Source organism: Vigna angularis, chromosome 7 (assembly GCF_016808095.1).
Source record: "Vigna angularis cultivar LongXiaoDou No.4 chromosome 7, ASM1680809v1, whole genome shotgun sequence".
Lineage (NCBI taxonomy): Eukaryota > Viridiplantae > Streptophyta > Magnoliopsida > Fabales > Fabaceae > Vigna > Vigna angularis.
The window spans coordinates 18,877,356-18,892,530 of NC_068976.1; the positions used below are offsets into that span (position 1 = coordinate 18,877,356).

Sequence of the window (15,175 nt, forward strand, 5' to 3'; positions counted from 1 at the left end):
CTTTTTCTTACAAATACTTCATTTCCTTTATTCCAACCAAATAACAGTTCAACTACTTCAAATTATTCCACTAAAATTACAATTCAAATAATCTACAGAGCAAATTGTGATATATATACATATAGCTATTTAGTTCATTTTACAATAATTATTTTAAGGTATATTCTTTTCACATATTTTGTAAGTCATATTTACGTATCCTTTATTTTTTTTTTTAACAGTATAAAATAATTTAACTCACTAAGTTTAGAAATTAAAGTCTAGTTTTAGTAGAGGTAGCACTGTGATGATGTCAAAATTGATGCTAAAAATCTTTAACAACACAAAAAAGAAGCATCATTTTTCACAAAAATAACTTTTTATAATATGAAAATTATTATTTACTGTAGAACCACAAGTCATCATGGTTTATGTGAATCTCTGCATCAAATGGAACTCAATTTTTTTTATCTATGGTAAAAAAAATATCACAATTGAAATGTCTTAAAATTTGACTAAGATTATGTTGATAAGGAATCTTGTAATAACTTCTTTTCTTAATAATAACTACTATGATATCTTCCCTCCAAATAATATATATATATATATAAAGAAATTTGTTAGTTATAGAATGTGTAGGAAAGGAGATAGAGAATAGTACGTAAGAAATAATAACCGATGGAATCATCCTTGATTTAATGCAGTGTGCTGCAATTCAGTTCTCTAATAGAATACAGACCATTGAACATGTATGATCATCAAATAGTATCCCTCCCTTTGCTATGCAACTACAAATGCACTAGATGAACCTGTAAAGTGACGAATTGACCCCAATAAACCTTTTGCAGCACCAAAATGTTTGATTCTGTATATACCAGGAGTTGCATCCTGCGGGATTCTCCATTCTATGGTGGCTTTACTGTGAGAACTGAGTTTGAAAGGTCTTGACCATTTGAAGCGCAAGCAAAAATCATCATCATCATAAGCAGAAACCCAAGTAGTCTTTCCTTGGAGAAATTCCACCAGGGAAAATGTACCTTCAGTCATAAGGTCATTACGAGGGCATGCAGACCAGAAAGTGACAGACACCATGTCACCTCGCTTAAAAGTGGAGTTCTTGGGAACATCAGAACTACAATCCCCGAACTTCACACCAATAGGAGTTGCATCCATCACAACTGGAGTTAAGAGGCTTATTTGCTTATCTAAGAGATCTGGGGGCTGAGGACCTGGTTCTACAGGCTGACCACTGATGAGAGCACGCGCAAGCTTTGTAAACTCCTGAATGTAAGCACTCAGTGTGTGTGGACCGTACAGTGTGGAAGCACCCTGGTAACATGAAAATTGAAGTTATGAAGATGAACATCTCTTGTCAATATGAAATATGTTATTTGATAATAAGTTGCATAGCTAAAAGCATAAACTTTTACTGATGCTGCAGCAATCTAAAAATGTTTGTTCCATGCTTTATGTCTCTTTTCACAAGTGTAACTGACCTCATATCTCTGCATCTCGTACTCTTCGTAAGTAGTCACATACTGTGAATAAGTATTGGTCAACCCCGCTATAACAACATGAATGTTGCTACCGAAGCCTTTGTTGCCACTTAGAACTGTTCTGACTGCATCACGAAGTCGCCTCCCAGCCATTGTTGTGAATTCTGTCAGAATTTAAACAGTTACTAAAAGCATGAGAATTCAAAGAAATGCATAGGCTCACAACAATTCACAAACACTATACAAATACATATCAATCTGCAATGGAAGAAAAAGACATCGAATATATGTAATATAGTATCAAGGTTTTAATAGCTAAGATGCAGCCATCCTTTGAATTGCACCCAGTATTGCTGGAATACATATCATCAAAATAGCATGGTGCCAATAGGAGTTCAACGTGTGCATAATTTTCTCTTTTCAGTTCAGCGGTGTTCAACAACTTAGTTTTGATTTTCATTAACCAGATGAATATATTTTCATTTGTCCAAGGCTGTGTCTAGTTGAAACTTGAACGTTTCAAAATGGAAAGGATAGAAATTCCAACAATAACATTATAAGAAATTGTGACTATAAGCTCATACCTCCAGGTACACTAAGAATAACAAACTGCCCAACTCGGAGGATCTGGATTGGAAGTATTGAAGGCTGTAATTTAACATGAGATAATCAACGTTCAGATGAGTAAAAGTGCCTTGTGATATGAGAAAGAGATATCATCAAAGAACGTCAAATACAGGTCTTGGAAAAACATTTGGCATAATAAATGGAGAAAATGCATAACAGGACTTCTTTATCAAGAAAAAACAAGACTTCTAGATACAAGAGTGATACTATAAAATCAGTTTTCAATCAGATTTACTGAATTTAGTAAAGAAATTATAGTGAATGTGCCAGGAGAAGTTATAAAAAACTCTGAGGAAAGTAAATAATCTGCGGAAATAGTCTCTATTACCATCAATCCTCCGTCTTTTTATATTTCAGATCACACAGTAATTGAACTGAGCTAGGAGATTAGAAGACGTGTTATTCAGTATCAATGAGTAACTTACTGCCCAATCATATGGTAGCTTCATTTCGCCGGTATCAAGCAAAATGGGCTTTGGGTGTTGACAGTCCATTTGCTCCTTGCCTGGTGTTTTAATTAAGTTGCGGACCAGCTTCCAGAAAGGATTTCCCTGACATGTGATTAAGAAGAATATACAGACTTCTAAGATTATTTAATAATACAACGCTAGGATAATAGTTAAGCTATAGGGTCTTAACGAAGGTTACCTGATCATCACCTTGCTTAAAGTCAAAAGCTCCAGGTCCATCTGTTGTTCCAGCAGCAAATGCGAATCCCATTGCAGCAGGGCATGTTTTTACGACCTCAGAAACACCAACTTTAGAAAGATTTACCTCAAGCTGAGAGAAATCTATGAAAGCATGTCGAAAATCAACCTTCCCTTTAATCTGTTCAGATGCTCCACTGAATAGCTCCACTGCTTTTTTAAACTGTCTCTCTCCTATAATACGTGTACTTTCAAATTCGTCTGGATAACTGCCACATCAATTTATCGGGGCACTTTAGCAAAAATCATGAAAGCTTAGGAATTTGTAAAAAATTAAGAAGCATTGAGCATCCAAAAAAAATTACCCAGGTCCTCGGCCATAACACAATTCATTCTTTCCTCCACATGTACTATGATTGAAGTCACAAGGTAATTTAGTGTCTATACAAAAAGCTCCGAGCACATTTGGACTAACATCTCCACAGTTTGATTGACAAAATGCAGATACAAATTTAGGCTTGTCGACCTGCCTAAGGACACCTCTCACACGTCGAGCCACACTTGAAACTTTGGTTGCCGGTTTACCGGGAGGAGATTGGAATGAGGCTGCAATCTCCAGTAATTTATGGTCTGCACCAATAAATTTTAAGTGAGATTAGAAGCATATTCATTTATTAATTACTATTGTTATCAAATATCCACCTTTTTATGACCTATTTATGGCACATATATAAAGAAAGGTATGACATGTATGGTTCATCACAAGTTTGCTCAATCAGGATATTTTAATCTAAATAAAAGTACATAGACAACCCCATCATCTCCCCGATATCAGGACTTCATTACAAGACTTGTAAAACTTAGAAGCACTAAAAGTTCATGATTAACCAGAAATGATATCAGCAAAACGAAAACATGGACGAAAAGGTTGTGAAATAGTGACAGATCTACCAGACTGATGATACAATAACTGGGATAAAAAACTGTAGCCAGATACTACTTGAAACGTGCCAGAAAAATGCATAATAAAGGATAATGGAACCCAAAGGGAAACAGGTATCGGGGCATGCCAAAGAACATAACCAAGAACAACAGGAAGGAGGATGTGAGTGTCAGAAAACTGCTAGAAACATGCCACTAAAATGCACCGTGCAGGGCATATGACAGAGAAGAGTCGGCCAGAATGAATAGTGTGGCAAGAAGAGTGCTCAATTTGCAAGAAGGAAGCGAAAACACCTCGAGGATATCAGAAGGTTGACATGCCTAGAGTCATTTAATATGAAGGAGAATATCATGAAACTAAGTAGAACTCCTAATTTTAGGGAGCTTGAAAGTGAAGTAGTGCAATAATTGGCCACAGAGGCACAGGGAGGACACTGTCATGTTGAAACCATGGGATTTTAGATATATAGATAAATAGAGATAAAAGAAATCGGAATATTTAATTGATACCAACTGAGATTTATTACAATGTATTGATGCATTCTGTTTGTTCATAAAATCTAGAGCACTAGCCTCTATTTATACTGATCATAACCTTAACTAATTAAGAAAGAAATCATGATTAAATAAGGAAATATGGTACAAATCCTCAAAGATAATGCAAAAAACAGGTTAAAGAATAATCTAATATATTCTTAAATATGATAAGATATTTTTATGTAATCCAGTTTCTAACAAAATAGGGGAGAGTCCTTTGGTCAAACTACCATTCCATGCTAGAACAATGGACTCCCATCGCATACTCTTGTAAAATCCGAAGTTATTTAATGCATGTACTAAATGGAAGAGAAGTTACTTGGCGAATCCATTGTAGCTAAAAGAAAAAAAACTTACATGTATCATGAACATTGGGAATTATGTTTGAAATTCTTCGAGGGATTCCATCATTTTCAAATCCAACAGAATCCATTCTTACAGACCCTTTTCGCTCAAACCAGTCTTCCATAAATCGTGCAGCTGCACCCTTATTATCCCCACTAATTAACGAGTTTGTTCGGCTCATTGAAGTACCATGAGTAGCAAACCAATTGAAACTTCCCGAAGGACCCCATTCATCATCAACAAACTTCAACAAAGTCATTTCTTTATCAACATTGTACTTGTATTTGCTTCTCTCTGCCTCAGGGTTGTTGAGATAAGCACTGGGACTGCGATTTACACCAGCATCTAAGAGCTCTCCTGCAAGTTGGAGATAATTTATCTCAAACCATGAGATATCACCAAAGAGAGGGGAGAAATGACACAATAGGCTAAACATTTGTCACACTTGCTAACAAATACATTGATAGCTTCAAAATAACGATTAACAAATTCTTAATACAGATAAAAATGTTAGTAAAAAGCAGCAGCCTGGAAGAAAAAGGTAAAGCCAATCTCATTCATGATTCTTATAAATTTCTTGGAATAAACTTATTAATATAGGTATTGTAGTCACTGTTGGCTATTCATTCAAGAGAACTCACTTATTATTCGAACCTCATTTTTTATTTTACTTATGCAACTTGTTACATTCATTTTCTCTACCTTTGTTTCTTTCAAGGTGCCTTTGTTGATAATGCAAAGAGGGACGGACAGTAAATTGATTTTTCTTATCCCTCAACCCCAAAAAGTATCCCACTCACGAGTGAAGTGCAATGCAAGATCCTTGCACCATGTCTGTAAATTACCTGATTTTGATGGTGAATACGTGACTATCCACTTGTTTTTATAATTTCCTGATCTTTTCATCTCTAAAGAATAAAATTTGAATATGAAATTTATAGAAATTGATGCTGATGACTCAGACAACTGAGCATGGATGTAAAACTAAAACTAACCAACTTGCTTCCTGCATTTTTTAATTTTTTTCTGACATGCTTTAACACGATGCAAAATTCATCCACATGTGCTTGCATTTTTTATAAGCAGCCAAGGGATAAAGGACTGAGAAGGAATGACGAGTCTTTTCCTTACCCTTATTGACAAATATTGATCCTGGCCGGAGATTTTCATGGGCTTGGACTACACTATTAACAATGCCATCGACAATGACATCAAATGACTGCCGAACAAATCCAAGAGATGTCACAATGTACACGACATATTGGAGATAACCCCCAGGACCAGCATGAGTGTGAATTCCACTGATAGCCACATTCTTTTCAGTGTAAAGGTCACCATATCTGTCAAACAAAATAAAGTGCAAGATCAGGCACATAAGATAGGGATCAAACAAAATTAAATAGGAACATCAGCTGTTATTCATGCTAGAGAACACACTCGCAGGAGAGTCCTAAAGCTCAATGTGAACTCAAGAAAACCAGGTGAGATTCAAACAACCATGACTTGGTGTGACCAGGGCCAGTCATGCCTATTCAACAAGTGTGTCCTCCAACGGTTCACCTCCTCTTTTTCTGGCAGGTGGAGTGAGTGGTCATTAGCTGCATGCGGGGAGGATCTAGAACTGTATAATACCGGACCTCAAGATCTGAGGGGCCTGTGACTCCTAAGGCCTTAGGGCCTCTCCACTGTTAGCGTGTTAGAGTGAGTAGACAAAGTAAATGGCCAGACTTACCAATGTGGGTCAGCCATTTGTGACCTATTTACTCACCCAGATGGTCCACAACCCTCAAAATCCAAGCCTGAGTTATTTGTCAAGCCATGCCACAGTGGCTTGTTTGGTTTGGCGGTTATAAGAAAATGTCCTATAATCAATCTTCCATAATTTCTATAAGTTAATATCATAGTAATCTCTTGAGATTAAAGAAATCATTATTGATACCTTGCTTTCAGCCTCTCAATCACTTTGATGACCACAAGTTGAGAAGCCATGCAAGCATCGAGGTTCACGAATACTACCCGGTTACCCTCAGGCTGAGCAACAATAAAAGCTCTAGCCCGCAGCCTGAAGTGAACGCCAGATGCAATTTGCTCCGCGTTAGCATAACCCATCATATTGACATCAGCTGCAGGACCAGTAATGTCATAGCTTCCAACACCAATCAAGTACTCGGAATCGGAGTGCACGGCATCACTCCTAAGTAGTAGTAGCAGCAGCAGCAGCAAAAGGGTCCACACTCGCATGGTTGCAGATGCCTTTCAAAGGAGAAAGGGAAGGAACTCGATGACACCCAAATGCAAAGCAAAAACAAAACCGATTTTTTAAGCTCTCCGAGTTCTTCTCTTTTTCCCTGCACAAATCACACCCAACAGACTTCCAGTTATTGAAAAAAAAAACACAGATAGAAATTTAAAAACTTCCAAAACAAGCGTTTTCAATCTCGCAATCAGTCAAAGCCAGAATATATAATAACTATGCTTCAACGTACAAACAATATAAATTACAGAAGCAATGAAGGTAATTTAGTTTCTCACCACCCAAATGCAAAGCGCGATCAAGAGACCATGTTGAAGTAATCTATGCTGTCTGTAATTGCAGAAAGGCAGCCCCAGAAAATGAATAGGGAAAAGCAAAATTGAGAGAGAAAGAGAGAAAAGGAAGAGTCCAAAGAAGAAGCCAAAGGAAACGAAATAAGAATGGTTGGTTGAGTGCGTGGGAACTGACACGGTTTTGGAGTGAAGGTTCCTCTTTCTAATACATCCTATTTAAGGTGAATTTCACTTGGTCGTTGGATCACAGAATAAAATTTACTTATTAATTTTATTAGTAATATATTAAGTAAATTAAGATAATATTTCATTAATTTTTTTAAATTACTCGTAATATATAATATCTCTATTGTTTCATAAGTATAAAAATTTGTTAATATAATGTTGAAATATTTACTGGGTCTCTAAAAATATTATTATATGAGGAAATTAAAAAATAAATAAGAATGATGAGTGTAACTTACTCTAATATATTTTCAGATATAAAATTTAAGTGAAGTAAACGGTGAAATTTTATCATATATTCACATAAATTGATTTCCACGTGAAAGCATTTATTTCCATGTGTTATGATGCTAAGTTTAATAAGGACGAGTCATACAAACATTAAACTGTTATGTAATTAATGTAATTATATGTGTTAAGTTTAATTATCTTTGCAAATACTATATTCCAAAAATGTAACTATTATACATGCATATTAAACTCTTCCAAAAATAGAAAAAGCATCTCTCGTCAATTTTTAGTTTAGAGAATGTTGAAAGAAAACATCATTACATTTACATGAAAAAGGAAACGTAAATTTTACGTAAATGTGTATCAGAAAAAAAAGGTTAGATTTTAGAAAACAAAATTTACAAATTAACTACTTAATTTTAAAGTATGAAAACATTTAATGTTTAAGAAAGTGTTTATTTAATAAGTACCACATTGTAATTTAATATTCTTATTTTATTATTTAAGATAATGGGCCATGTTGAAATTATCTTAATTTTAAAGAAAAATATAGTAATTTCATGATAAAGAGAAATGTCATAATTTCAAAAATAATTCAATACATTATATAACTGCATTTATGTTTTTATTATGGATAATAATATTTTTGACAGCATTTTAATATCATTTACGTGTCATTATGTGATTGGTCAATGACACGTAGATGATATTAAAATGTTATCAAATTTTTTTATCAAAGCATCATTGTTTTTTTATTATTGAACTTTTTAGTTATTGTTAAATATATTTTTTATGTATTGGTTAAATAAAGTGGGTGAGATATTAATAAATTTGGCACCTTGTATGAACACAAATAGATCTAACTAGATTTCAAGTGGATGACATGTGTTCAGCTATCTTGAAATTGAGTACTTCCACTTTCATAATTTGAGCAGTGTGAATGAAAATAATAACTCAGTGGAATTAGTATCATGATTTTGTTTGACTATATTTTTTATATTTTTTCTAACAAAATAGAAAATAATAAAAAGTGTTGAAAAATGCCTAATATTTTATTTTCTTATCCAACAATGTATTGGACATTTTAAGTTCTTATTATTTCTAATATTTGTGTTTTGAATTCACACTATAATTTCATAAATTAAAGTTTGTGTATATCACTTAATTAGGTGTTTGAGCTTATATAACACAATAATTAAATGAGTACTAAAAAAATTATTGTCTGCCAGATCAATCAACATGCTTGTGGTTACACATTAACAAATGCATCTGTCTGAATCTGAATGTGAATCAACGAAGTGTGTGATGGAAAAATACATGACAGTGATTAATATATTTAAGATAACTAATTAAAAGTATTTGTTAAATAATTAATATTTTGAAGGTGTTTAAGGTTAGTATGGTGGAATTTAATTTAATTTTACACTTAGTATCGTGAAATGTTGTTTTTTTATCTAATTATATAAATAATTTTCTGTAAAATTTAAAAAATATATCAAAATAAAGATATGTGACCTAAGCATACATTAAACGACGTTAAATTCTTATATTATTTATTTATTTTTACGTTAAATTCTTATATTGTGTTTTTTTTTATTGTCTTGCTAATGTTATGACTTAGTTATAATAATTATATTTGAAAAAGATTTGAAGAGATGAGTATAAAAGAAGTGAAGGCATTCAGACAACGCATATTGAACCCAACAAAATAGGAAGCATGTTCCATTAGAAGTCAATAAAGAAAGATCATGGAACATGTCATGGGCCATTCCATTAACTTTTTCTGTGTATTCTGCTTTTGTTTTTTCAAGTAAACCATCTCTTTTCACATTCATTCTTCTTCAAAAATGGATGAATGGATATCTTTATAGTATGTTGGTGATTGAGACATGTAATAGATATATTAAAATTTGTTAGTTGCTACTACTAATTAATGTTTTTAAATATAGCAAAAAAGTTAGATCAGTAGCTTGTGGAAAACAACATTGTGTGCGCATTTTTTTTTCTTCATATAAGGTTAAGTAATTAAAATTTGTGAATTATATTGATATTTTACTCACTTTTTTTCTGAGAAAATGATTAGTATTTAAAATATATATTACATTAGTTTTTATTTGTAAGAAAAAATAATTTTATAAATACTTTTAACGAATTAAAAATTATTCTTTTGGCTTTTTAATATTTGAAGAACTTTATCGGTTTTATAAGGACAAATTAATACAATGTAAATGTGCATATTATTAATTCACAACTTAACTTTATTTACATGGAAAAGTTTAAAAAAGAAATTATCTTTTATAATTGTTAAAATGGGTACGTAAGAGATAAACTCCTACAAACAACTTGCATGACATATGGATTTTGGGTAGGTTATATTTAAAAAATATGTTGGGTACAAACAAAATTCACATCGGATAAAATAAGAGATAAACATGGGATATACACATAACATATCTCCATTATTAAGAGGCTTTTTGGAGTGGTACCAAAAACAAATTTGTGAAGGCTTGATCCAAAGCGGATAATATCTTATTACTGTGAAGATATCTGTGTGTGTTTTCCTATAAAATAATAATATAAATAAAACTTAGAAATTCAACTATATCAAAATTAGAAAAATTAACAAATTCTAACTTTACATCAAAATTTAGATACTAAAAATATATTTAATCCTTAGATTAATATATAATTATGTTTATATATATATATATATATTAATTGATGTATTTATGTTTTTGAGTAATTAATTTTATAAGAGAACAGTATCAATATAATGATCGATTAATTAAATCTGTGAGCACTTAAACTTATTTTATGTTATCTTATAGTAAATATAATAATAAGTTGATATTGTAAATTTAGTATGTTTACTTGTAGAAGGTGGGACACCTCCTCTATCTTGTACCACCAATGAAATTTCTTAGCATTTTAACTTTTAACATTGATTTAAAGCACAAATTGTACAACTCACTAATGCTATGTCATTTTCATAGTGTAAATTCATAGGTAATTTACTCTTGTATTCTTTAAATAATCGCGTTAGTATTTTCCATAATTCAAAAAACTTAAATTTAAAATCATATTTTCTTATGTAAAATAAAAATGATTAATAAACTACTTCTTTGTCATAACGATGCAAGTGAAGTAGCCCACTAATCAGATTGACACAATATTATGTAAAAAAAAAATTATATAAATCTAATTAAAATTTTGTTACCTAATATATATATATACTTGATGCAATTGTTCCCATACGTATTATCAAAACCAAACAATATTAAAAGAATTTGTCAATATATTTATTAGACAATTTTATTCATATATTAATTATATAAATATAGCATTATATATTAGACGTAACTGTTTATATACATATTAAATAATTTTATTAGACGAGTACTTTAATATACACAAAATGAGTATAGTTCTTTCAATACCCATTTTGTAATGAATTACTTATGTTTTATCTTCGTATTCGAGTCTAAAAGTTGATGCTTGTGTTAATTTTTTATTGGACCGCGATATTTCAACAACGAATTTTTAACACTATTTTGACAACGCCATGTGTCGTCACCTGATTGGTTTGTTTAAATTTTTTTTTTTTAAAACCTATGACCGTAACCCTTATTTTGAGTGAAAATCCTAAAATACCCCTTTCTCTATTCCATTGGAAATGAAGGTCCGTTCTCTTGAGAGGTCGAAGGTCGCGTTTCGTGTCGCTTCGTTCCATTTGCATGGTGTTGTCTCCGGCCAGTTTCGTCTCCTGTTATCGTGCGGAATGGCAAGTTCCGGTGACGATTGTCCGCCGACGAAGGTAAGTGGTTTTCCATTCCATGTCGTAGCTTGGTTATTCGGTTTGGGCATGTCGTAGCATGCTTATTTGATTTGGGTTAAGGTTTGGGGTTCGTATCCTTGTGTTGTGGTTCTTGGGTTATTGGGTTTCGTTGTTTTGATGAATTTATTTTGGTTTATGCAGTTGAGTGTTCGTCACTCTTTTTCGACAAAGTATATATGTACTTTGAACGAACGCTTGACAGACGAGAAAGGATGCTAAACCAAGAGGAAAGAAGAAACAAAAAAGAATTCGCAGAGAAACTTTTATGCGTGCCTTAGAGGAACAATAATTTCTAATTGAAGAACTTAAAAGGAGGGTTGCAAATTTGGAGGCACAATTGGCTGAAGAGAAGGCAAGAAGGCAAAATAAAGATGACGTTGGACAAAGTGTGCCTCGTACAGAACCATCCGTGAACACTGGTTTTGTATCCCCTACTGACATTGACGAAAATGAACAACCTTTGAAGACGTATGTTAGGGTTGGATCACGAAGGCGTTACAAGGGAAGAGCACTTAGGACTCCATACACCGGAATCGTAGTGCTTAGAATCAAAAATGAGTGATCTGTGTATTTTAGTTGATGGAAAATGTTATTTGGAAAGTAATGATAATTGTAATCATTGTAAAATGATTAAGAAAACAAAGTTTAATGTATCCGATTTAGTGCAATGAAATAAAATTTGAGTTTTGGTTTGAATTGGTCTCATATTTTATTTATTCACTACCATTGTTATTATGAGTTGTGAGTTTGTGGATTTCAGAATGTGGTCATTTTTTTTGTCTCGTAAGTTGCAGGCTTGTTTGTAAGATGTTGGTGTTTGAGTGGTCATTTTGGATAACATGGTGACCAATGTCAAAACCAGTTAATTTGAAGGACAATTTCAGTGGTAGGAGAGGGTGGTTGGTGATGTGATGTGAGTCCAAGGAGTGTGGGGTGACCCCTGATCAGTTGGAGGAGCAAGCTCTGCAAGGGATGAGTGAGGGTGTTGAAAAAAGGGTCTGGTAATCGTTTACAGCATCCCTGTAAACGATTACCCGAGACAAAACTGGATTTTGTACAGAAAGTCCAACACAGGTACTCAGTCAGGTGAACTGGGGTCACCATTGGCCAAAAAGGTGACTTTTAAGCACTTTTGCACTTTTCTTAGGTTGGTCCCGGTGTTTCAATGGTGGGAAGTGATGTTTTGGCACCCCATGATGGAGGAAAAAAACAATGTTTATGAGATGAGCAACTTGGGTGAGATAACATGCTGTCAACTTTGACCTTTGCTGGCTATTTTAGTGATAACTTTTCCCACCGACCTCCAAATGATGTGATTCTTTTTTTATTAGAAACTAGACTCAAAAATCTTTCCAATGACTACTAATTTGTATTTTTTGGACATCTGAGTTGGTACAGTTTATTCTTTCAAGTTAGCGTTTCATATATTTTTCCAACTTTGACCTTTGCTTGTTCTTTTGCTCATAACTTTCTCCACCGAACTCCAAATGAGTTGATTCTTGTTTTGTTGGAATCTATACTCAAAGACCTTTCAAATTATGCCTTAGAAATCAAGTTTACACCTTTTTTGACACTGTAATCGATTACAAGGACACTGTAAACGATTACCCGAGAGAAAATTGGAATTTGTACAGAACGTCCAACACAGATACTTAGTCAGGTGAACTGGGGTCACCATTGGCCAAAAAGGTGACTTTTAAGCACTTTTGCACTTTTCTTAGGCTGGTCCTGGTGTTTCAATGGTGGGAAGTGATGTTTTGGTACCCCATGATGGAGGAAAAAACAATGTTTATGAGATGAGCAACTTGGGTGAGATAACATGCTGTCAACTTTGACCTTTGCTGGCTATTTTAGTGATAACTTTTCCCACCAACCTCCAAATGATGTGATTCTTTTTTTATTAGAAACTAGACTCAAAAATCTTTCCAATGACTACTAATTTGTATTTTTTGGACATCTGAGTTGGTACAGTTTATTCTTTCAAGTTAGTGTTTCATATATTTTTGCCAACTCTGACCTTTGCTTGTTCTTTTGCTCATAACTTTCTCCACCGAACTCCAAATGAGTTGATTCTTGTTTTGTTGGAATCTATACTCAAAGACCTTTCAAATTATGCCTTAGAAATCAAGTTTACACCTTTTTTGACACTGTAATCGATTACAAGGACACTGTAAACGATTACCATAGTGTTTTTTCTGCAGATTAGGTCTGCACTTGTCCAACTTGGTCCCTTCAGTAAGAATGACTTCTTTCCCACTTCTTGGGGTCACCTCCCATCACCTACCACCCTCTACCACCAGTCAAACATCAACACCAAGTAAATACAAGTGGACTTGTGCTTTAAAATAGCCAGCAAAGGTCAAAGTTGACAGCATGTTATCTCACTCAAGTTGCTCATCTCATAAACATTGTTTTTTTCCTTCATCATGGGGTGCCAAAACATCACTTCCCACCATTGAAACACCAGGACCAGCCTAAGAAAAGTGCAAAAGTACTTAAAACTCACCTTTTTGGCCAATGGTGACCCCAATTCACCTGACTAAGTACGTGTGTTGGACTTTCTGTACAAAATCCAGTTTTGTCTCGGGTAATCGTTTACAGTACAGGGATGCTGTAAACGATTACCAAACCCTTTTTTCAACACCCTCACTCATCCCTTGCAGAGGTTGCTCCTCCAACTGATGAGGGGTCACCCCACACTCCTTGGACACACATCACATCACCAACCACCCTCTCCCACCACTGAAACACCTGGACCAGCCTCAGACAGGTGCAGAACTGCATAAAAGTCACCTTTTTGGCCAATGGTGACCCCTGTTCAATTGTCTGACTACCTGTGTTGGACTTTCTGTACAAAATCCAGTTTTGTCTCGGGTAATCGTTTACACGGATGCTGTGAACGATTACCAAACCCTTTTTTGAACACTCTGAGTCATCCCTTGCAGAGCTTGCTTCTCCAACTAATGAGGGGTCACCCCACACTCCTTGGACTCACATCACATCACCAACCACCCTCTCCCACCACTGAAACACCTGGACCAGCCTCAGACAGGTGCACAACTGCCTAAAACTGAGCTTTTTTTCCAATGGTGACCCCTATTCACCTGGCTGACTACCTGTGTTGGACTTTATGTACAAAGTCCAATTTTCTCTCGGGTAATCGTTTACCAGGATTCTGTAAACGATTACCAGACCATTTTTTCAACACTCTGACTCATCCCTTGCACTACTTCGTCCCCCTACTCATCACGGGTCACTCCACACTTCTTGCGTTTACATCAATGACCAACACCCATCTCCCCACTCAGAATTTGATCAACTCATTCCCATTAATTACCATTAATTTTACTGAAAATGGTCTCGTACTTTTCAAATTCTTATTATAATGTTGCGTTCATTTTTCAATCACTACTTTTGTCATTATAAGTGAGATTAACACAAAGTAAAAATGATAGAGCGAGAGAGCGAGAGAGCGAGACAACGACAGCGAAGATGGAAGCTTCGAAGACGAATGACAGAGCAAGAGAACGAGACACAATATGGAAGGGTTGAACGAACTTCTTTCCCACCCTAAACCGCCCAAACCCAATTCTTTAAATTTTACCCTGGAAATCCCAAAATACCTCTCACCCCGTAACCCTTTCTCTGTTTTATTTTCAAATTATTTATCCAATGCAAAGCTGACACGTGGCATTGTTAAATGTGTGTCAAAATTTCGTTGTCCAAATAACATTTTCCTTTTTCATTTGAGTCTGAAATTTCAT

The 15,175-nt window shown here is 34.3% G+C and overlaps 1 protein-coding gene across 1 annotated transcript; it reads right to left on the reverse strand.

The window, feature by feature from the left end:
* Positions 1-641: 641 nt before the first annotated feature.
* LOC108338338 (neutral ceramidase 1) lies at positions 642-7,308 on the reverse strand. The gene is made up of 10 exons (XM_017575146.2): positions 7,106-7,308; positions 6,513-6,921; positions 5,705-5,913; positions 4,586-4,930; positions 3,115-3,379; positions 2,751-3,018; positions 2,528-2,653; positions 2,060-2,123; positions 1,476-1,639; positions 642-1,308 (listed from the first exon to the last, which is right to left on the reverse strand). Exons 2-10 carry the CDS (start codon positions 6,812-6,814, stop codon positions 760-762), a joined length of 2,292 nt encoding a protein of 763 aa, XP_017430635.1. The 5' UTR covers positions 6,815-6,921; positions 7,106-7,308; the 3' UTR covers positions 642-759.
* Between the last annotated feature and the right edge of the window lie 7,867 nt (positions 7,309-15,175).